This window comes from Xiphias gladius, chromosome 13 (genome assembly GCF_016859285.1).
Source record: "Xiphias gladius isolate SHS-SW01 ecotype Sanya breed wild chromosome 13, ASM1685928v1, whole genome shotgun sequence".
Classification (NCBI taxonomy): domain Eukaryota; kingdom Metazoa; phylum Chordata; class Actinopteri; order Istiophoriformes; family Xiphiidae; genus Xiphias; species Xiphias gladius.
Window position 1 is genome coordinate 1423026 of NC_053412.1, and position 22543 is coordinate 1445568.

At 47.9% G+C, this 22543-nt stretch overlaps 1 protein-coding gene across 1 annotated transcript; it reads left to right on the forward strand.

Annotated features, from left to right (window-relative positions):
- Positions 1-132: 132 nt before the first annotated feature.
- Positions 133-21454, forward strand: bin1b (bridging integrator 1b). Its single transcript, XM_040141687.1, has 18 exons — positions 133-567; positions 10243-10323; positions 10706-10760; positions 10923-11017; positions 12381-12476; positions 13092-13199; positions 13594-13686; positions 14194-14279; positions 14420-14495; positions 14589-14644; positions 15267-15311; positions 15942-15986; positions 16360-16510; positions 18349-18369; positions 18664-18924; positions 19188-19241; positions 19383-19484; positions 20010-21454. Exons 1-18 carry the CDS (start codon positions 487-489, stop codon positions 20109-20111), a joined length of 1608 nt encoding a protein of 535 aa, XP_039997621.1. The 5' UTR covers positions 133-486; the 3' UTR covers positions 20112-21454.
- Positions 21455-22543: the final 1089 nt, after the last annotated feature.

Consider the following 22543-nt stretch of genomic DNA (forward strand, 5'->3'; position numbering starts at 1 on the left):
CTGCGTGTGCGCAACAGTTGCCTGCTAATAATAACGGCGGCCCGCTGCGCCTTTAAGAGGTTGACTGAGGAGGAAACCTAATATCTCCCCATCTCGAGCTCCGGCCTCATCGATTAACAGTCGGAGCCGAGAACAGGACGACACCCAGACCGGTCCCCCCGCTCTCTCTTCACCAGGCTCCACCTGCTTTTTGTTGTTTCTTGTTTTGTTTGGTTTGTTTTTGTTTTGTTTTGTTTTGTTTTGTCTTGTTTTGTTCTGTCACACACGACCCGGATTAAATTACGCGTTGCGCCTTTAAGAAGCTGTCGCCGGGATTAGAGTTACGCGCCGCGAGCCAAATCGCCACCCGGAGGGGGTTTTTACGCACAGTAGGTATCCCGTGCAGGCTCTGCTCCTTCAGCGACACCCCCCCCCCTTGCCCTCCGTCTCTCCTCTTCCCCCGCTGATCCTGACGCGAACCGGGGAGCCCGACACACCGCGCGAGACATGGCCGAGATAGGCAAAGGGGTCACCGCCGGGAAACTGGCCATCAACGTCCAGAAGAGACTCACCAGAGCGCAGGAGAAGGTAAGAGAGGCGAAGCCCCAGCTCGCAGGGCAGCGGGACACGGTGTCCCGGTGTCCCTGTGAAACTGGATCCCTCGAGACTTTTTACCTTCCAACGCTGCTTCATTCACCGGCTAACGACGAGGCAGCCGATGGGCTAATTCATGGACTCTAATATGTGAAGGTACTTTGTTTTCCGAACGGTTCAACGGACCGGTCTCCTTTAAAATATTGAATGAACCTTTGCCCGAACCTCAGCCCCGCGTCACTGAACAGGACCCCCGAGTTTACACCTGAATTCAAGCTTAAAACCCTTTAATACCACCTTAACTTACTGTAAGTAAGTGTCCTAGACCCGGTTGCTAAATGTCCCTTAAAATGCCATTACTTTCATGACGGGTAGTAATATACGGCGCTGTGAAGTTTAACGGGTCGTCTGCCCGGTTAAAGGGGGGTTTCGACACCTTATAAATAAGGGCCTTCGTGTTTCTGCTAAGATCCTTTTAATGGGTTTCCTGCGCTGGTTAAGGGGTTTTTCTATCGAGGGGTCGGACGCACCGACCCGGGGGGGGCGCAGCTCGATCTGCGCACCGATTGAAACATTGAACGAGGGTCATGTTAAGGTGCCGAACCGGGGGCGTCTTCCATGGTATCTCCACCCTTGAACAGTGCAGCGCGGTCACAATAAAGAGGGATCTGTCGAAGGTTTCAACCTGGCGCGTCAGTTGAGGGAGAAGTGCCTCGCGGATGAAGCTCTGCACAGTTTAAGGGTTTTCGGTTGTTTTTTTTTTTTTATAAAACTCCCTTAAAATCTGCCAAATAGCCCGAAACCCATCAACCGACTTTTACCTCAAAAGGCCTTTTATTTTTCACTTAAGGTGACAAGTTGCATAATTTAAGGGGTTTTTACACCTTAAAAACCCTCAATCCATAAATTATTATAATCACGATCCATAACTTGTCCATTAATTTAATCCAGATCTGGGGTCGACCCCTCAACAGGAATTCGCATTTTCATGTTTTCATTTTTTTTAAATGGCAGTTGGTCCATTTGAGGGGTTTAAGGGGTTCGCATCTGAGAAGTCCACTGGATTGAGGGGTTTTTCAGATTAAAGAGCTGAGGTGGTGAACCCGCGACCGGCCACAAGGGGGGCGGGGGCGCGGTGAAAATCCTTTGCGTCACCGTGCACTTCACGTGTTACGGTATCAAAATCGGGCGTGCTCGTGCGCTCGCGGTCTCCGCTTCACTACTTTTTGTGCTACTGCAACATCCAGATACTCGGCTTCCAGGTCCTGCTCTCTAAGATTCACAAAGAAGGAACGGTAAAGACGTACAGGCGGTAAAAACAGGTTGTTTTGTCCTTCGAGTGCAACTTCGACGATACCTCAAGAAGGAGGCGTCGTCGGATCGATTTAAATGCGTCTAAAGTTTCAACGACGAGATCGAACCTGAAGTAGAATCGAGCGATAACCTCAAACCTCCGGTCTGGGCTGTTTTCCTGCTTGTAGATCAGCTGGAGAAGCAAAAGACGTAAAAGAATGACTAGAAACAGTTTCTCGGGGGGGGTTGGGAAAAATTCGCCAAAGCCCTTTAGACAATTTTGAAACTTATAGTGTGTTTCATCGAGCTTAAAGAGCCACTGTTACGACACAGTTAGAGCGAGAGGTTCGTTTGCAAACTAACCAGTGGCCCCAGAGTAAAAAAACGGAATTATGGCTCCGACCTGAGGCCCCAGGAGGAGCTCTAAAAGGGACAGAACGAAACCCGATCAACAGTCTGTGTCTCGCTCTCCGAGTTATTATTGTCCTGATCACTCTTGTTGCTTAAGCCTGCGGAGGTTTTACCCTCTAATCACCTCAGTGCAACACCAGGAGCGCTGTCAGTCAGTCAGTCAGTCAGAGGTTTAGGTTTTAAACCAATTATTGTCCTCGGTCCGTTGCTCCGATTGTCTCCTTCCTCTAAAGTCTTTTTTTTTTTTTTTTGTCGTTGGTTGAGTTGTTAAGGTTAGAGTCAATCTAAATGAAACCTGTCATGGCAGGAACACAAGTCCTCCAAAGAAAAGAAAGAAACAAGACAAAAAAGAAAAGACGAAATCTGTCGTTTGTCAGTGTTTTCCAAAAACGGTTAGAAATCACTGTAAGGTTCGGTTGAAGGAACTGTTCAAGATTGTTGTTGCTCTTTCCGGGGGTGAGACGAGAAGGGTGGACATCGGTCTCCCCTCTGTGTCTGTGTGTGCTAATTAGCCTAGCTTAGCATAAAGACTGAAAGCGGGGGGAAACAGCTAGCCTGGCTCTGTTCTGGAAGTGTTTCCTGACAAGCAGCGGGGGCATCGTGCATCCATCCGCCCTGTGCGTTTGGAGGGTGTGGCGTCCGGGCTGGTGGGTCGGTCTACAGGATCTTTCGACCCGACCTTAACCGAGTGTTTTAGTGGGGGGAAAAAAAACCCCACGAGAAAGCAGAAGAAGCTGTTTGAGTCTGCAGAGCCCGATCGGTCGCTTCAGGAGCGCCCGAATGAACTTTACACAGCAGCTGCTGCCGCTGCAGCTCCCTGCGGAATGAAATCCACGCCCCGCGCCCCTCGCGTCTTCACGCCAGAAGTTTGCTCCTGAACCCGGAGGGAAGCCAAGTGTGCATTTACCACACCGACAAGACGTAACAGAGGAGGACTCCTGCAGGAGTCCTTTCCAGACGGGCAGAGTTAGGGAATGGTCTTAGCTCTCTGCGGGGAATAGCGGGAACGTTTAATCACCGGGATTTGCCAGAATGTGGATTTGAGCTGGAGATATGGAGCCAATCAGGAAAAAAAAAAATGAAGGCAACGTGTCTATGTTATAAATGGCTGCACATTTGTGAAAAAAGCTACAGAAAAGCCTGGTTACAGGGGTCAGAGGTCCTGACCCAGACCCAAAACCTCTGCAGAGCTCTCTCAGGCAGCTCCTAGATAGTCCCCCTTGCTCAGGATTAGCCAGGGGTCATGGAGACTGGTCCCCGCAGGCTGTCTGATGATTTTCGTTGTTATTTTAATGGCATTAAAGGCCAGGCTATAGCCATGTATCTGGATATTTGGGAGGCTATAATGACATAAGGAGAAGTTTACACCGTATGATTACACACATACCGGGTTTTGAGGCCAGTTCTGACGTCTTGGACCACATGGGTTTTGTATTCTCCGCCCGGTTTTACATATCCAACGGAGGCAGGGCGATAAGAAAATGCAATTCAGTAGTAAAATAGAAATTTTGTGATTTAAAAAAAAAGAAAATACTTAGAAAACATTACAGAGTCTGGTTGGTGCCTAGTCCTTTTATTTATTTATTTTCTTAATGTGGACCATGTTCTGCTCGTGGCCCAAATTAACAGGCACTGACATGTGTTTCATAACCTTGAAATCCTGGAATCGTACACAGAAAAATTCAAGGTTTCTGATCCTCCATGGATATTTACCAACCCGAAGAAGGTGGAGACGCTAGGAGACAAGCAGCAGTCTGACCGAGCTCCGGCCGACGCTGAGGCTTTCAGCTGTGTAGCGCTGGTGGCGTAGACGAAGGTCAGAGTATCATCTTCCCTCTGGCGGAGGCGGAGGAAGGGGGGGGCCCGGCTTCAGCTGTTTGTCTGCTGGCATGCCGCCCTGCGCCCCTCAGGCTCCCGAGCAGGAGGAGGTTCAAGAGGATTCGAAATGAGATGAAACTGTCTCCAAACAATTTGAGCATCAAAACCTCCAGAGGGTCCCGGGACGTGAAAGCTGCACGATCGCGTTCACTAAGCTGCGGGTTTCACGACCCCCTTGAAATGCAGCGTTACCACGTGACCCTGCTCTCCTCATATGATGGCTTCTCCCGGTGAAACGAACACTTTACGTTTCAGTCAGAGGAGTGAGGACACGTCCGTCGGACCGGAAATCGCGATTCCGGTTTATCCCGGGGGATCGAAAGCGGCACTCGAGGGATGTTCGCTCGTTTTGTGGAGCTGGGAGGAAGGGGAGCCCAGGAAGAGTTGGTAGTCACACTTCTGATCTGACAGCAGCGTGGCTCAGGTTTGGTTTCTCTGAGGCACAAATCGGAGGTGCCTGTGTTTTTCCCCCCTTTGGCACTTTCTACTTCTACTCCACCGCATTTCAGGCTCCGCTTTCTTTGACCCGACACCTGCGGTCACATCGCGAATGAACGTTTCTGGAAAGCTTTCAAGATCTGGTCTTCTTCTCATAGAGGAACCTACCAAACAGTATCTACAAGTACAGCCTGACCGGATTCATCGGTGGACAGAATTCATTGGCAGCTGCTAAAGCAGGACGTTCACTTTTTGCAGTGTATTTGTACACGCCTGTTTTTACAGTGTGGTATTAGGACTTTTACCAAAATACAGAACCGGCCGACCTCCTCTGCTGCTGCTCTAGAGGGATTCGATGCCCCCTGTGCCCCCTCTCAACACAGTGAGGAAACACGGAGACGCAGCATCCTGCTGACGACCAGTTCAGCAGCCCGTTACGGTAATGGGATTACTCCTCTCCGCAGTGGGTAGTGTAAGGGATTACATTTTGAACGATAGAATCGGTGACTGGTGACATTCGTGGGCTGGGACGCGTCCTGTGGAAACGGTTTCACATTTCACTGTAAGTTAGAATTTGATTCAGACCAGCTGGCCCCATAATCCCGAGCCTCTGGTGGGTGTCGCCCCGGTTGTCATAGCGATCACGGACCGGTCAGCTGTGCTGCAGAGCATGCTGGGAAACTTTTCCCTCGGAGGAATCCAGATGAGCGTGGTGGTGGTGCCCTTTAGAAAGCAGCTGGAGACCCGGTGCGGTTCTGGGAGTCGAAGAGGCAGGACCCCGTGACACCAACCTCCCCCCTCTCACACCAGCCCTGACAGAAATGTCCCCAACAGAAATGTCCCCAAAAGAAATGTCCCCAACAGAAATGTCCCCAACAGAAATGTCCCCAACAGAAATGTCCCTGACAGAAATGTCCCCAAAAGAAATGTCCCCAACAGACATGTCTCCAAAAGACATGTCTCCAACAGACATGTCCCCAACACAAATGTCTGTCTCCAACAGAAATGTCCCCGACAAAAATATCCCCAGCAGAAATATCCCCAGCAGAAATATCCCCAGCAGAAATATCCCCAACAGAAATGTCTCCAACAGAAATGTCTATGTCTCCAACAGAAAAGTCCCCAACAGACATGTCCCCAACTGACATGGTCCCAACTGACATGGTCCCAACAGACATGTCCCCAACTGACATGGTCCCCAACAGACATGTCCCCAACAGAAATGTCCCCGACAAAAATATCCCCAACACAAATATCCCCAGCAGAAATATCCCCAACAGAGATGTCTCCAACAGAAATGTCTATGTCTCCGACAGACATGTCCCCAACAGGAATGTCTCCAACAGAAATGTCTCCAACAGAAATGTCTCGAAGAGCCATGTCTCCAACAGAAATGTCCCCAACAGAAATATCCCCCAACAGACATGTCTCCAACAGAAATGTCTATGTCTCCGACAGACATGTCTCCAACAGGAATGTCTCCAACAGGAATGTCTCCAACAGAAATGTCTCCAACAGAAATGTCTCCAACAGCCATGTCTCCAACAGAAATGTCCCCAACAGAAATGTCCCCCAACAGACATGTCCCCAACAGAAATGTCCCCAACAGAAATGTCTATGTCTCCAACAGAAATGTCTCCAACAGAAATGTCTATGTCCCCAACAGAAATGTCTATGTCTCCAACAGAAATGTCCCCAACAGAAATGTCTATGTCCCCAACAGACATGTCCCCAACAGGAATGTCTCTAACAGGAATGTCTCCAACAGAAATGTCTCCCACAGACATGTCCCCAACAGAAAAGTCTCCAACAGGCACAAGAGTTTAGTGATAAACACAGAACTGACCCTTCAAACTCCCTTGAACTGCGAAGCAAACCGGACTAGAACACAGATCCACGAGTCCATGTGCGAGTTTCACATCACAACAACTCACCGGTCGCATTTTAATACAGAGTCTGAAAAAGTGCCAGAGTTTGGCAGAAGGATTGATTTTCCTCTGGTAGTTAAAAATCAAGAACGTCAAGGAGAAAGAATAGAGGAAACTACGGTCAACAACAAAAGCAGTGGACATATGCAAATACAAACAGAAGCTGCAACACACAGAGAGAAGAGAGACACACACTAAACAGTGTGAGGACAATCAACTAAAACCAAAGATGAGCTTTTCTTTATTTGGGTTCACTCGCTGCTCTTATGGGGCTTCGTGGTCACAGACATGACAGGTAACAGTCTCGGGAGCAGTAAAAGCCTCTGGGACGAAAATAAAAAGAGGCAGCGAATAAAGAAATCCTACAAGCGTGTCGAATAAAAATTAAATGTATTTTTAAAAATTAAAATAAAACAGAGGATGTTTTTCTGACTCCTTAAAGTTCTACATTATTATTATAATGATAAAAAGTTTGTAACTCAACACGATGATAAGTCGGACTTTGTGAAGTATGAAAACTTTATCAAAACATCTGTATGAAAGTGGTTAGAATCAACGCTCAAGTCAGACGAGACCGGACATCTTTTACGGCTCATGTTAGGAACTCGAATCCAAAGTTAGCAAACCTCGAGGTTGCCCTGCTTGGCCTGAACACCTGTCCCTCCCTCCCAGGACTCCCAGCATGCCTCGCTGCTGTGGGCAGGGCTCAGATGTGTGTGTGTGTGTGTATCTATCTATAGCCCCCCTCCCCCCAGGCCTCCGCCTCATCATCTCTTAATACCCCACAAACTGCCTGTGTGTGTGCTGCGGGTGTATTTTTGACGGTTGAAATTGAACACCGGCGACCGCGGCCTTCTGTGGATGAAAACACACACACACACACACACACACACACACACACACACACACACACACACACACACACACACACACACACACACTTACAGCGCTACGCTCTAGTATGTCCCCTTATACCTGGATTGACAGTGTAAGTGACATTTTCCCTCCACACGTGAAAAATACACGGAGCACGTGATTTTTCCAGGCCTCTGGAGGGTCACTTGAATGCACCACGACGCATCCGACTGCAACGCGACGAGTTGACGGACACCGGGGGCCTGCGGGGCAAACGTCAGCTGTGTCGCCCCAAAATAGGTCCGGATTTCAGTAGAGGCCGCCGATGAAATCCTCAGTCATCGATCAACGGTCGCCGAGATCGATTTCTATCGATCTCCGGGGGGGGGGGCAGATCGAGAACGTAACGGGGATAAACAAGTGAAAGCAGAGAGGCGTCCCGCTGCTTTTTGCTCCTGATGGTGCAGTTCTCTGATCATCCCAACCAAAACGCTGGAGTGTAGATTTTACACGAGAGCGTGGATCCGCAAAGAGTGTGACCCCGAATAATAATGCAAATGTCACATCAGAGATATTCGGACACACACGTGCATACAACACCCGTTTACACGTGGAGCACGTGTAAGGCTTTTACCAAATGCGGCACAACATGTAGAGAACATTGGAAAGGTGTTTTCCTTCAGCTCGGCAGGTAACGACAAACACGAGATTCACACCCGTCTGCTCAGAGAGAAAGCAGCAAAAATGCCGGAGCGCTCCTTTAAGGGCGGGCTGCTGTCCCCGTTCGCGGTCCTGGTGGACACCGAACCGCCATGTCCAAAAATGAGCAGACTGCACCCTAAATGTCAGTGCGCGACGTCGCAAGCATTCACGCGCGGAATCCCGGACGCGCTTCCGCGGTCAGACGGTCACCGTACGTAGTCCAGTGCAGCGCCGAGGCCCCGGAGGACCCCCCCCCCAATGCCGCTCTACATCCGCACTGGGCCGCAAGCTCCGAGCTACTTTTCACGTTGAGATTTGACACAAAGCAAAACATGGTCCAGATAAAAACAGTTTATTTGTTTCATTTAAAAAATAGTTTGAGGCCCAAAGATGTGAAAGTGTCGAACGTTTCACGGAGAAAAGCCCCAGAACTGAACCCGGATCAGCGAATCGCAACCTTGGTCTGAATTCCCCCCTCTCCCGTGAATCGTCTGACAACCGCTCAGATTCACCTGGTGACCCCCTGGAGGGGCCCCGACCCCCAGGCTGGGAACCGCTGGGCTCAACCGCACATAAAGCGGCTAAACGCAGCTTTACGGGTAAAGTGCTGCCGAAGCGTCGATGCTTCGTTGTCAACAGCCCAATAAAGTCCTGTAACGGTCACAGTAGAACCAGAGGTCGTTTCACAGCAGAACCAGAACTTTTACTGGGGGTCCTTTCAGCTGATAAAGGACTCTAACGGGGGGGGGGGGCTCCCTGCAAGAGCTATAAACAGACTCTGGCAGATAGAAACTGGCAGCGAGTGCGTGGACGCTCACTGAGCAGGTGTGTGTGTGTGTGTGTGTGTGTGTGTGTGTGTGTGTGTGTGTGTGTTGCAGCAGCGGGGAAGTCCCCTCCGTCGTGTCGACGGAGGTTTGTGTATCCGTCACAGGACTATTAGGGCGGCAGCTGGTGGAGGTGGAGGCTGCGCAGTCAGATGATCGGATCAGCCACCGGTGACCTTGTCACCGATTTTTCCTCTTTCTCTAATCCCTCCTTCCCTCGGTTGGTCGAGTCAGCACCGGTCGACCGACCTGCGGGGTCGCTCCGGTGAACGGGGACACAAGACGACGGATCACAGGCAGCAGCTGAGAGCACTGGGGTCCGACCGGTGCTGCTCGTGTGGACGGGAAGCAGCAGAATCGACGATCCAAGCCAGCGGAGGCCGGCTGACCCAACTGTCCCTCTTCCTCGGTAGAAGAGAGAAAAAAAAAACGAAAATAACAACAAATAAAACAACAAATAAAAATAGGAATATAAAATAATCTCTAAAAATGATTTAAAAAACCCTCTAAACAGCAAATAAAACATTTTAAAAAAACAACAAACTAATATTTGAAAGGAAAGAAAATCTTTCAACACCTTTTGTCCGATTTTCTCTTAATTTCTGTGAAATAATTCGCGTCGACATCAAGCTAAAACCAGATCTGGTCCCCAGGACCACGGACACAGGTGACTGCGGTTAGTCCTCTTCTCAGGAGCGTGTGTGTGTGTGTGTGTGTGTGTGTGTGTGTGTGTGTGTGTGTGTGTGTGTGTGTGTGCCTGTTGCTGTGTGACAGTACATGAGGGTCAGAGACCTCACGTCTTTCCTGCCGTCGCTCGTTGCAGCTTTAACCTGAGCAGAGGTCCAATGAGGAAAGGGGGGGGGGCTGTGGACCTGGGGTCCTGGGCCCAGCAGAGCAGGTAAACAGCTGCGCTTCAACCGCTGGCTCTCACTCCTCCTCGTTCTTCCGTCCTCTTCCTCTTTGCCCCTCAGTTTCCCCTCCCTCTTCTGTCAAGGTAGTTTGGTCAAGGTATGAAACAGTTCCGGAGCAATAAAACTCTTATTGTGACAGGGCTGCACATGACTGCTTTACAAGTGTCAGCGGGTCGGTGCGGCTTTGACCTTTGACCTCCTGGCACACACACACGCACACGCATACACAGCTGGCGGTAACCACAGACACAGGGGAGACACGTGGCTTTGACAGGCAGCCTGGAAATAGACCGATACACGGCTCCGGTTATAGACCCGAACAAAGTGGCGTGAATGAGAATGAGCCCGGGCACACGAGGAGATGACAATCTGCTCGGGTTCGTACCTTTTTTTTTTTTTACTCCTTTTTACTCCTTGTCTCCTCCGCAGGTCTTGCAGAAGCTGGGCAAAGCGGACGAGACCCGAGACGCTGCCTTCGAGGAGATGGTGGTCAGCTTCCACAAGCAGATGGTCAGGAGCCATTTTCCTCCCTCACTTCTCTTTTTTATCTTTACCGAAAACCCTTTTCCTCGTCAAGGCAGGTGAAGAAATCATCATCCAACAGATTCAGGGAGTGTCGCTTGTTTTGTTTTTTTGACGCAGTGGATTCACCTGTTTTCTCATGCGATTTTTAAGAAGTAGTTCCCCACATTGTTCAGGCCTTAGTTCCATTTTTTTAGAGGGTGGTCAACGGAGGAAATGAGGAAATGAGACCAACAGAACGCCCCCGTAATCCCCACATTCAAATACAGTTTGGTTGAAATGGAAAAGTGGGATTTTTCAGATATTCCTGTGAGGCTTGACTCCGGCCCGCACGACGCGTTCATCCCCCGTTCTGTCTTGTCCGTTTCAGGCCGAAGGCGCCAAACTGCAGAAGGACCTGAAAGCCTACGTGACGGCGGTGAAGGGTGAGTGTGTATATGAGCGCTCGAACCCCCGAGACACTTCCACACCCGTCTGTCTGGTATAAAGCACGCTGTCTTTATTTCATGGGCTGGTTCCAGTGTTTTCTGCACCCCGGGGTGTTTTTTTTAAGCGTCTTCCTGCGCGCTCCTCTGTCTGTGTTTCAGCTCTGCACGACGCGTCGCGGCGGCTGCAGGACTGTCTGGCGGACATGTACGAGCCCGACTGGTTCGGCAAAGAGGAGACGGATGCGCTGGCAGAGGTGAGACCGGGGAAACGAAAAGCGGGACGCACGACACTGCCTGCGGTGGGAGAGGCGTCCGGTTACTTTCGACTACCTCTGCTTCCACCCCGGCTGCTCCCTGCCAGGAAGCAGCAAGGGCCCTTTAGCTCTGTTCAGTAACATAGACGACGATTTGTACATCTGACAAATGCTTTGATCTCACATGAAGGTTAGGAAGAGACGTGTAGGAAAAAAATCAAGGAAATATTTAAACACAAGCACCTCTTCTGTGTCACACATCGTTGACTTTATTGTAAATGTTCATCAGTTTTTAGAAAGAAATTTCACTCCGGAGTCTGAAGAAAGTCCTGGAATTTGCTTTAATGTCTTTTTCTTCCTTAATAATGAAAATCTGAATCTCTGTTTTGAAACTGATCAGCGCTGCTCAGTGTGAAGAGGCTCGGCTCATTCTCCGGTGTCTTTTCCCTTCTTTTCCCACTTTCTCTCTCTCTTAACCCGCATGCGTCTCTCCTTCCGTCCCGAAGGAGATGATAGAGAAGGAGATGGACAATAACTTGGAGGTAAAACGCAGAGAGGTTCCAGCGTATCCCACCGACAGGGGGCGCCGTACCGTAATGATCGCTGGCCGACTAGTGGGGCACATTTTGTGGAGGGAAGTTTCCACAACAGCGGCCTTGTGGCGCTTCCTCGCCTCTGGCAGCACAAAAAAAGGGGGGGGTGCGACAGTGACACTGACCATTGGCCTGTCGGTCACTGACCGGGACTCGGTTGAGAACCGCGGCCCGACGTCCTTAGACGGGGAAACGGCAGGAGTGCCCTCGTGTGGGAAACGCTGGTGCGGCTCTGCAGCGGAGGGAGTAGACACGTTCAGCTTTTTGGTTTTTTTAGAGCAGACTTTTATCTTCACCCTAGAACCCCTTTCACATTGCCGGACTGCAAACGTGGCTGCAAGTGGCCGGGATCCCCCATTTACGCGGGAAAGTACAGAGGCCAGGGTCGGAACCGAGCGCCACTTTGGGCGGTCACGGGTCGGAGATTTGATTAATGCCGCAGATGACCCACCGGTCGCCGCAGAGCGACAGGAGAAAACCCACGAGGTGGGTTCCGACAAACGAAGGAGGGCATAGGAAAAATAATGTCGGTAGCGCGGGTGCCAGATCTGCGCAGCACGTCGTCTCGTGCCTCGGTGCGTTGAAAGAAAGAAATAGAAAGGCTGAAATTTCCAAAGACGAGCGGGGAACAAATCCGCAGCAGTTCTGGCAGTGTGAAAACACAGAAGACAGGGCGTCTGGGCTTTTGGCGGGAAACACGGCGCCGTGTCACTGAAGCTGTGTCGTTGTTGTCGTTGTCGTTGTCTTTGTTGTCGGGTCGTGTGTTTCAGGACACGGACACTCTGTGGCTGGACTACCACCAGAACATCACGGACAAGTCTTTGGTTTGCGTGGACATGTACCTGACTCAGTTTCCGGAAATCAAGGTGTGTACGTGTGTGTGTGTGTGTGTGTGTGTGTGTGTGTGTGTGTGTGTGTGTGTGTGTGTGTGTGTGTGTGTGTGAAAGCCCCAAAATATCAAATTTGTGAACTGTATCATCTAAATTACAGAGAATCCTGTTGCCTTTGTCGAAGACTCAGTCTACCTGCTAATCTTTGAATGTGTGAATGTGGTAGAAACTTCATAAGTGGCTTTAAAAAAAAAGAAACCAGCTACATCTAATTTTGAGCTTTAGTTTTAAAGGTCTTGGTTGGATTTCTCACTGTAGATACTTTGAAAATTAACGAGAGCACTCGGTAGCATTACGAGTGCCGATAAAACTACATTTCCCCGTGAACCCCCGCCGCCATCTGCTTCCTCAGGGCCCAGTGGGCGTCAGGGGCCACCTCACTAACCGTTCCTCAGACAGGAGGAAACAGCGCATGGGTGGGGGGGGACTATTTTCAGCGGCGGATGAATCCACATTTGGTGCTCTAGTGTGTATTTGAGGCAGCAGGGCGTGTGTGTGTGTGTGTGTGTGTGTGTGTGTGATGGTTTAAGGTGGGCGCAGCTCTCGGGCCTCACTGACGTGAAGGCGCTCTGACTCTGAGCTCTCCCGCAGGCTCGTATAGCGAAGCGCGACAGGAAGATGGTGGACTTCGACAGCGCCAGGCATCACTTCGCCTCCTTACAGAAGGGGAAGAAGAAGGACGAGGCCAAGATCGCCAAGGTGACCGCGAGCGTGTGTGTGTGTGTGTGTCCACATTTGTCTAGTCTGGTGAATTGTTTGTGTGTGTCCGTGGTGTTTATGCTGAAGTTTAAAAGGATTAGTTCTGATTTTTTTTTTGGACTTAAGGTGCTATTGGTTATTACTGATGCACGAACAAGTCATACCACCTTAAACTGCTGTGACCCATGTCTCCATGAATTAAAACTGGCAACTGAAACTGTTTCCTCTGACAAACTAAACGCTATTTAACATATTTGCATTTGTTTTGAATTGTCCTTGTTTGCTTTTTATCTTCTCTCTCTCTCTCTCGTGTTCTACAACATCTCCCTTCTCTCTCTCCCCTTCTCTCTCCCCCTCTCTCTCTCTCCCCCTCTTGCATGGTGTGTGTGGTTAGCCAGCAGCCCTGTTGGAGATGGCGGCTCCCAGCTGGGCTCAGGGTTTGATATCGGCCCACCAGTTGGCTCAGACTAACCTCTCCTACAACCAGGTGAAACTCTGGTTCATCACTGACACATACACAGACACACGTGTGTTATTTTGACGAAATCCTCGTCGTGCGTCAGCTCAGACTTAAGGAAAACACGCGGAACGAGAAAATGTCCTTCCTGATGTTTAGGCAGATTCGAGGCTCTTTGGTGTCTGGCTCGCGACAGATCCCTGATGGAGAGCCTCGCCTTCATTTGACCCCCAATCAAAGCTATTGTTTGCTTTCTTTTCGGGTCATAGTTGCCCCTGTGTATTTCGACAGAAAAAACAGAAAAACCTGTACTTGCTTTTCATGGCAGGCCCCTGAATGCCTCACAGCGTTCGCACGTTATTAAACCCTGTGTGTGTTTGCCTGCATGCGCGTGTGCTCATGGAAAATTGTCTCTCTCGAACAATTTGGATTTTGAGACACACGGTAGATGTAGATATATTCACTGTGTGTGTGTGTGTGTGTGTGTGTGTGTGTGTGTGTGTGTGTGTGTGTGTGTGTGTGTGTGCGTGTGCGCAGGCAGAGGAGGAGCTGGGCCGAGCTCAGAAGATTTTCGAGGAGCTGAACGTGGAGCTACAAGACGAGCTTCCAGCACTGTGGGACAGGTGAGACACCTTTTTTGTTGTTGTTAGTTTCAAAGTGAACTCCTTCTACAAAATCTCCCATGAAGACTCGGTCCAAATGTGTGTGTGTGTGTGTGTGTGTGTGTGTGTGTGTGTGTGTGTGTGTGTGTCTGTGTGTGTAGTCGTGTTGGCGTCTATGTTAACACATTCCAGAGCCTGGCAGGTCATCAGGAGAAGTTCCACAGAGAAATGAGCAAGGTGAGTCAAACCGTGCACAGGGTGATCGATCAGGCCGATAGAAGCGATCTATTGATTATCTGATCAGCGACATTTCTCCGTGCGTCTCCTCAGCTCAGCCAAAACCTGAACGACATCATGACCAAACTGGAGGAGCAGCGGCAGCTCAAGTGAGTGAACCGAACGCTTTTTTAGCTCAAACCATGGACGGATTACGAGACAACAGGCCCCTGGGAAGAGACATGTCAAAGCCCCCCCCACACACACACATACACACACACACACACACACACACAGGAGAGCGACACTCAAACTGAACTTCTGTGTCGTCTGCAGTAATTTTGATTCTCTTTGGGCTCATTTTGTGCCATTTTGTTGTTTTTTTGCATCTTTTTATGGTCATTTTGAGTCTCTTTGGGCTCATTTTGTGTCATTTTGCATCCACTTTTGGTGGTTTGCATCTTTTTGTTGTAATTTCTAGTCTCCTTGGCATCTTTTTGTGTGTTTTTTCGTGTCATTTTGCCTCTTTTTAAGGTCATTTTGAGTCTGTGGTCATTTCAATTCTCTTTGGGCTCATTTTGCATCTATCTGTGGTCAGTTTGTGTCACTTTGGGCTCATTTTGCATCCACTTGTAGAAAAGAAATGTTAAGAGTCACCTCAAACCAGTAGGAGTCTCCTGTCCACGGGCCTGGTCAGTAACCCTTCCATGGTTCAGACGCTTCAGATTTTAAATGCTCAAGGGCGGGAAAGACAAATGAGAGTAACGTCCCTCGCACTGCCTCCTACTGCAGAAAAGGTGGTACTGCAGCAGCCAAGAAAGAAGATGGTGCAAAGAGGTAAAGTCGGGCTGAGCATGCTTGCTTTTCATGCGACGCTTTCCTGCACTTGAGGAAACCCCCCAGCAGTCGGTCGAGCTTGAAATCGGTTGGCGTGAGAATAAAAGAGCGGAGCGTGATCACGCAGCTGCAGGGGATAAAAGGAATCAACGTGTTAAAAGGAACTTTTCTCTAAGGTGTTGCTTTAGGGGAAAAGGACGACGTTAGAACCTTTTGGTCGTTCCGTTACGGAATTTCCCGAGTGGGAGCAGAAACCACGTCCAGCTGCTTGGCGCGGGTCCGGGATTCGAACCTGTGTGACTTCCGTTTGTGCCGAAGCGCCGCGTCCTGCTCGGGGGGTTTTCTCAACCCGACGGCAACAACGTGCATGCTCTGGCCCCGGGCTGCCTGGGAGTGACGCGGGCCCCCGTCCCGCCCGCTGAGCTCCAGCAGGTGTGTGTGTGTGTGTGTTTGCAGTCTCTTTGTCGCCCTCGTGTGGAGCCGAGAGCTGCACCGCTGTGTGATGAGTGTGCGACGGGGAGCCTTTCCTCCCCCTCCCTCTCCCTCGTCCTCCGTCTCTCCTGTCTGCCTTCTGTGTTCCGCGTTTTCACGCCCGTCTCTTCCTCTGGCTCCTTTCTCTCTCTCCCGCAGTGACGAAGCCAACCACAGCGACCCGGCCAGCTCGCCACCGAAGGTAAAGCCCCGTCCCACCGCGCTTCCATTACACCGAGCCACTAAATACGGACTCGAGGAGTCGCTTCTAGGGTCAAAGGCAACGAGAGAGTCCTGAACTTTCATATTGGTTCCAAAAGAACAACTGTAATCATCCAGATTTTAAATTGTTTTCTCTGCAGTTTTCTGATAATCAGGGTTTTTGATCATCTTTAAAGGCAGTTGGGGACTTTAAACAAAAAATGTTGAGGAGGCTAAATGTGAATTCTCCAACTTTTAAAGCCACATAATGATGCAAACCTCCGTCATGTCGTGTGTACTAATGTGTGTCTGTGTGCGCCACTGCTCTGCGTGTGTGCACGCGTGTGCTGCGTGGGTTTGATTTAACCCCGCCGGCGGTGCAGAGGCCCGGCCCTCCTCCCAGCCGGCCTCCGCCCAGACTGACGCCGTCTCCGGACCAGAGACGGCAGCGCGTCGGCCCGTCCGAGGACGGGGCCTCGGTGCCCGACGCTGACGCGGACCCCGCGGCCGCAGCAGCGACGCAGCAGGTCAGACCGCGACTGACCACCTCCACATCTCAGTCTGTCCTAGAAAGATGTTTGTGCGTGAGTGGAAAACACGGGTTGGACTGAACCACCAAGGTCGACCAGACTAGCTCACTAAATGAGCCTGGCCAATGTTTGAGCGGGGATGTGGAGCCTGGATTGTGCCACTGGAACAGGGTTTCTTTAGAATCCATTCATAAACTGACCAGTTTCAAAGAGGTGCTAGGAATTTCTCGATGAAAAAAGAGCTGGACTTAACTCACAAAAACAAATTGAATGTTGGTGAATTGTTAAATGAATAAGTCTGTTCAGTCTCGGAGCGAAGAATTAATAGTTGAATTTTGAGTCATTTTTAAAAAGGGCTTTGAACTTTTACCCGTCATTCCATCTACCTATGTGTCTGCCCATCTTTTTCCATCTCACGATGCATTTGTGATCACTTTAATTTATCTCTGGATTTAAAGCTGTGTAAGCGGTGTGCGTCCTAAAAATGATCCGGAGTCAAACCCGCAAAACAGCAGCCGGAGCTCCGTTTGGCCACCGAGTATGCGTTCGAGGGGATCTGGCCGATCCAAGCTCCCGCTGCTCCGTCTGTAAAATATATTCACTGTGTCGTGTGCAACAGTACATGCGTTGTGACTTATGTGTTAAAATACATAGCGCCGAGTTACTTTAAAAAGTAGCAGCACCGCGGACAGCTGGCGTACTTTCTCTTAAGCGATGCGCTGGGAAGACACATAGGAGATGAGGAGGCTCTTAGAAGACACTCAGCTTCTGAGAGTCTAAACAGAGCCAGGCTCCGTCCAGTGTTTACAAATCTAAGAGCTCCAGTGAGATCGTCCTCCCAGACGGCAGAGCCTGCTAACCTCATCTGTGTGTGTGTGTGTGTGTGTGTGTGAAGCAGTGTGAGCCCCCGTCCGGGGTGAACCTGCTGGACTGGGATGTGGAGGTGTTACAGCCCGTCAGGCTTCCAGCTCCCAAGGTGGGTGTGCTTTGTTGGGGGAGCTCTGCCAGAGCCGGAGGGTCCACAGACTGTGTTTACATGCAGCTTAATAGACCAGTTGACCAGAGGAAGAAGAGGAGAAAACTCCAGATGAACACGAACCGTTCTTAGTGTCTCGTCTCTGCCAGTTCGCCACCCGAGCTGGTCATTTTGAAACAGTTTTTAAGTCTCGCTGACAGTTTAAAAATCCAGTTTTAGACTGCATGTAAACTCAATCCATGTCATCTGGGGTGTGTGTGTGTGTGTGTGTGTGTGTTTGTGAAGTCAGTAAAACAAACCTCATGTTCTTTTATTCTAATTTGAACAGATCCGCTTTATGGCTTCGAACGTGCATGCCCGTTTCGGCCTCACTTTGCATGTTTGTGTTGTGTGATACTTGTTATCTGATCAGATTGATTGATTGACGGTGATCGATAAGATTTGTGTATTTAAAAGGACCCCGAGGAGCCAGAGGAGGGACAGCCGGGCAGTCACGCATTTGGGGCATTTTGCTGGTGTTCCTATGAGGCTTTGGTGCTGTTTGAGTTTAGAATGTAATCGTTATTTTCTTCTTTTGGTAAGAAGCCTGAAAAAACCACTTCGGTTGGTTGTATTATCGTGGGTTAAGGTATTGCTGATACTGAAGTCCGAAATTTCCAGAACATGTGGTTGACATTTACCCAAGTGCAGATTTAAAACGGGGTCACCCAACTTATACGGGACTGCAGACGACGCTCACGGAGCCCACGTCGAACTGATGTGTGCTCCGTGAGCGTTTGATGGGGGTGAAGATTATGATGAAAGCTCTTTACACACTCTCACCTCACGAGTTGTCTTGTCTCTTACTGCCCCACGGAAGGCGCCATCATGGGACTCATGGGTAAGCAGGGGTTAAAAGACAAAATGGCAGAGCAGAAAACCACAACTAGTCTTTTTACTATATTTTGTTTATTTATGGACTGGGAAATAAACTCTCTAACTGCATCTTTTTTGACCAAACCCTCCTTCCTCTGGCTTCGTGATACCCTGTGCGACCCCGGGTTGTGACCTTTATTATACCCTTGGCGACCCAATAATCCTCTTGCGTCCACTTTCTACAATATGTCCTCCTCCCACCCTCCATTCCTCTCGCTTCCAAAACGACCGCAATGCTCCACAACCCTTGATCTCATAGCAAGAAAATACCGCGGCAGAGCAGGAACCCCCTCATGATGACTACCAGTACCCAGAAGAGGCCCGAGGTGGCTGGGATTACGACGAACGCTCCACCCAGAGCTACACTGAGCCCGGCTGGGATGATGCTCAGACGGCTCAAGATCAGGAAAGCTGGAACGACGACGGAGGCTGTGCCGCCCAGTCGCAAAACGAACCCAGCTGGGATGACGATGGCGCCAATGTGGGACAGGGTGGCTGGGGCGATGATGAAGCGGCACAGGTAGAGTTGGGTGGATAGGGAGGCAGGCGGGACCTCAGCGCGGTCTTGAAACGATAGCAGGTTAAAACCTGGAAGTCCCGAACCCCCACATTCGGTTGAAAGCCACAAAAACCTCTTCCTTTCTGAGCTTCTTCTTTTTTCCCTCATTTTTAATACTTTTAATACATCATTTTCCTGATGACAAATCTTGTCGGCTACCTACATTAACCATTTCTTTGTCTTCCTTCAAAATGTACCTGGATCCTCCTTATTTTTTGCTACAGAGTGCAGTGTCCAATGGCTCTGATGGCGAACTCCCTCCAGGATTCCTCTTCAAGGTGAGACACTATCCCCCATTAAAGACAGTCCTACATTCACTTTCTAAGGAGAGTCTGCGTGATTGGGTTCATACAGTGTACAGGGTCCATATTGGATCAAAACTTTTAATTTGACTTCTGGTTTTATTTCATTTCCTCCAGGTAAAAGCAATACACGATTACACTGCCACTGACGGTGATGAGCTGGAACTGAAGACCGGAGATGTTGTGCTGGTTCTGGCCTTTGACAACCAAGATGAACAGGTCAGTGAAGTACGCTTATTTCACTGTCAGTTTAACTTTTCCATGTTTATTTGCCTCCTCTTTTGTATTTACACCTGCATTTACATTTTGTTTAAATCACTTTTAAATACGTAGATGTTTGACCTTGTCCCAAATTAAAGACTCCTCCTCCTCGTCCTCTTCGTCTCTACTGTCTGTCTGTTATAGTTCCTTTTTCATTTTTATGTCCACAAATATTAGGTGGTTATTCTAATGGTTGTGCTCTGGAAATAACCTTTTTCCTGATGTTCACCTCGATCACTCAACTTATTGATAGGTTGTAGCAAGCCATCTAACACTGAACACGTTCGTAACAGTAAAATATTATATATACAACAGCGTCAACAGCGTAAATTCACGCAACAAAGTTCCTGATGCAGAAACATTCAGTGATCGATCAAACTGATTTTGCAGTTTTTTTTGAGAATGTAAGTGTCATTTGTCATTTGACTGTAGATATTTTAAGATTTTGCAATGAGACTCTGTTTGTATTCTGTCTTTCTGCAGGACGATGGCTGGCTCATGGGCTTGAAGGAGTCTCAGTGGTTGCAGAAGAAAGATATTTCAGCCAAAGGTGTTTTCCCTGAAAACTTTACCCAGAAGGTTTGAGGCCCTAAAGATTCTGCCCCTCTTCCCTGCCCCAGACTCTTCAGATGTGTTATCTGAGACAGAAAAAGTCAAATCATTCATTAAATGTCTATCTACACAGTAAAATGTTATTGGTACTGCATGATTAGAAGTGTGCACTGAAATAAAAGGACATCTCAATTGCTACAATACCGAATGATTTGTTTGTTGGAAACGGCGTCGGTGTTTACTCATCTGTGTACTCATCACTGATTTCTCGAACACATTTATGCAAAACAAATTAAACAAATGTCAAAGTTAATGATAATTGAGAAGACGTGGGTTTAGCCTATTTATCTAAAATGTTAAAGATGTCAAATCGTACACCCCAAGTTAAACTTATTCCAAAATTATTTATATTATGCTGAACTCAAATGAAACACAAAACAGTGTGTTCGCAACATTTAAAAAGAAGAAATAAGTCATGGATGTACTGTATGAATGTCAAAATATTTATGTTGTGTATTGTCAAGAGGTTTTGAGAACTTTTCACAGTTCCTTGCATGAAGCATTTGATCGTATTGTCATTTACTTTGTGACATGACAAACACTGTGACAGCAGGTGGGATCGCTCTATGAAATATGGTTGTGATTGTCAAAAAAATTGCAGGTGTCCTAGAATAGAGCCCTGGGGAACACCACAGATATAAACAGTATGTTTGCAGGGCTTTGCCTTGCATTATTAAAATCTATTAGTTTCTTGGGCTTGTAGAAATATCAAAGGGAACAGTAGTTTTTCATTTATTTTATTGGCCATTTTGAGGAAATGACTTGACGTGTGGCTTAAATTTTCTAATGCACATATGGTTTTATTTTGATTTTTGAATCATCTTTTCATTGACGCAAGAAATGCAAATGCAAAACCTTATCACCGAAACTCATCTTCTTTAGTTGCCACTATTTAAGACTATTCAACCACTGATTTAGATGCAGTACTCTGAGACAGGAGATGTACGTTTTTTAACTCTTCTTAAATATTTTTCATATGAATTTGATTCTGCAACTCTGTGCTTCTTTTGGACACAACTATCTGACTGGACTTGTAGTCTTTTGCTGTATAAAGGGTGACACTGGATCAGATTTGGAGACACATTTTTCTTTAGTTTTCCCAGTAGAAATATGGTTTAGACTCCATACTGTGAGTCCTTGGCTGGACTGTCAACAGCTGAATGAGGCTATAACCTTTGTTTTGTTCAAAAATAATGAGCCTTTCGTCCAAAGTAGCTCTAACCAAACGTCCAGTAGAAAACAAAGGTAAACCCATGAAAAGGGTATTTTTACACTGTGTGGAATAAATGAACATGTGGTAACTAATGCACCATCTGTTGCATCAAATCAGTCATTAAAGATGAATGAAACATGTCGTGTCCATGTGTGATGTGTCTCACTTTTACTTTGTTCCGATTCTGTTGGGTTAAAGTCACATTTATGATAGATGGATGTCTTATTTTCTTTTGAATATTTTTTCTTAAAGGATGGAAAGGACTACTTGACTTGTGTCAGGGTAATCAAGTAACATTTTAGTGCACTTGCACTTCTTTAAGTAATTTTACTCAGTTATTAAATAAAACTTTACTTAAATTTTAATGTAAATAATGTGCCAGAATCACATACATTACAGAGAATAAACTTTTTGTCCTGTCTTCATGAGCACCCAAACACTGGCACTGAGTCACACCCTCTAAAAGAGCAGTGTATTAACTGAGCTATTAGTTAATAATTAATAGATATTTACTAATTCACCTGTTTATACCATCTAGTTGAAACTCTGTGTAGTTTGTTTTTAAAAATGCAATCATCACTGAAATAAAATAACAGTAGATTATAATGTGGAGATATTTAAACTAAAATATTTTGTACTTTGTAACTTGGATAGAGTTTTACACACTCGAATAATTAAGTGGATTTTCCATAATTCATAAGTTCTATATAGAAAACCCTCCAGAGACAGTGATAAGATGCCCAAAAGAGATCCACGCACACACTGCTGGTTTTCCTTTATGCGACAGCAGGTGGTGTTGTGGTCAGTTTCTCTGCTTCGCATGACTGCTGTATCTCCATCTCCAGTTCTGCAGGATTAGGTTTGGGGTCACTTCAGTCCATTCATCAAATACGGCCACTTTTATGTGAGGTCCTTTTATGAAAACACCAGTAGTGTGAGAAAGTAACATTTTCTCACAGATTTACTGGTTGGAAATACAAGTGGCGGTCACTTTTTAAGATCATGTCTTAGAAATATGCAAAAACAAACTTAGGAAACCACTGGCTTTTGAAAAAAAGGGAACTGTGTTAAATATAACCCAGTTTTAACAGTTCCTTCACATTATATAACCTACTTATTCTGAGCTTTGTTTGTGTATTTATGTATTTATTGCCATGTTGTTCTGTAACTCTACATTGCTGCTGACATTTTG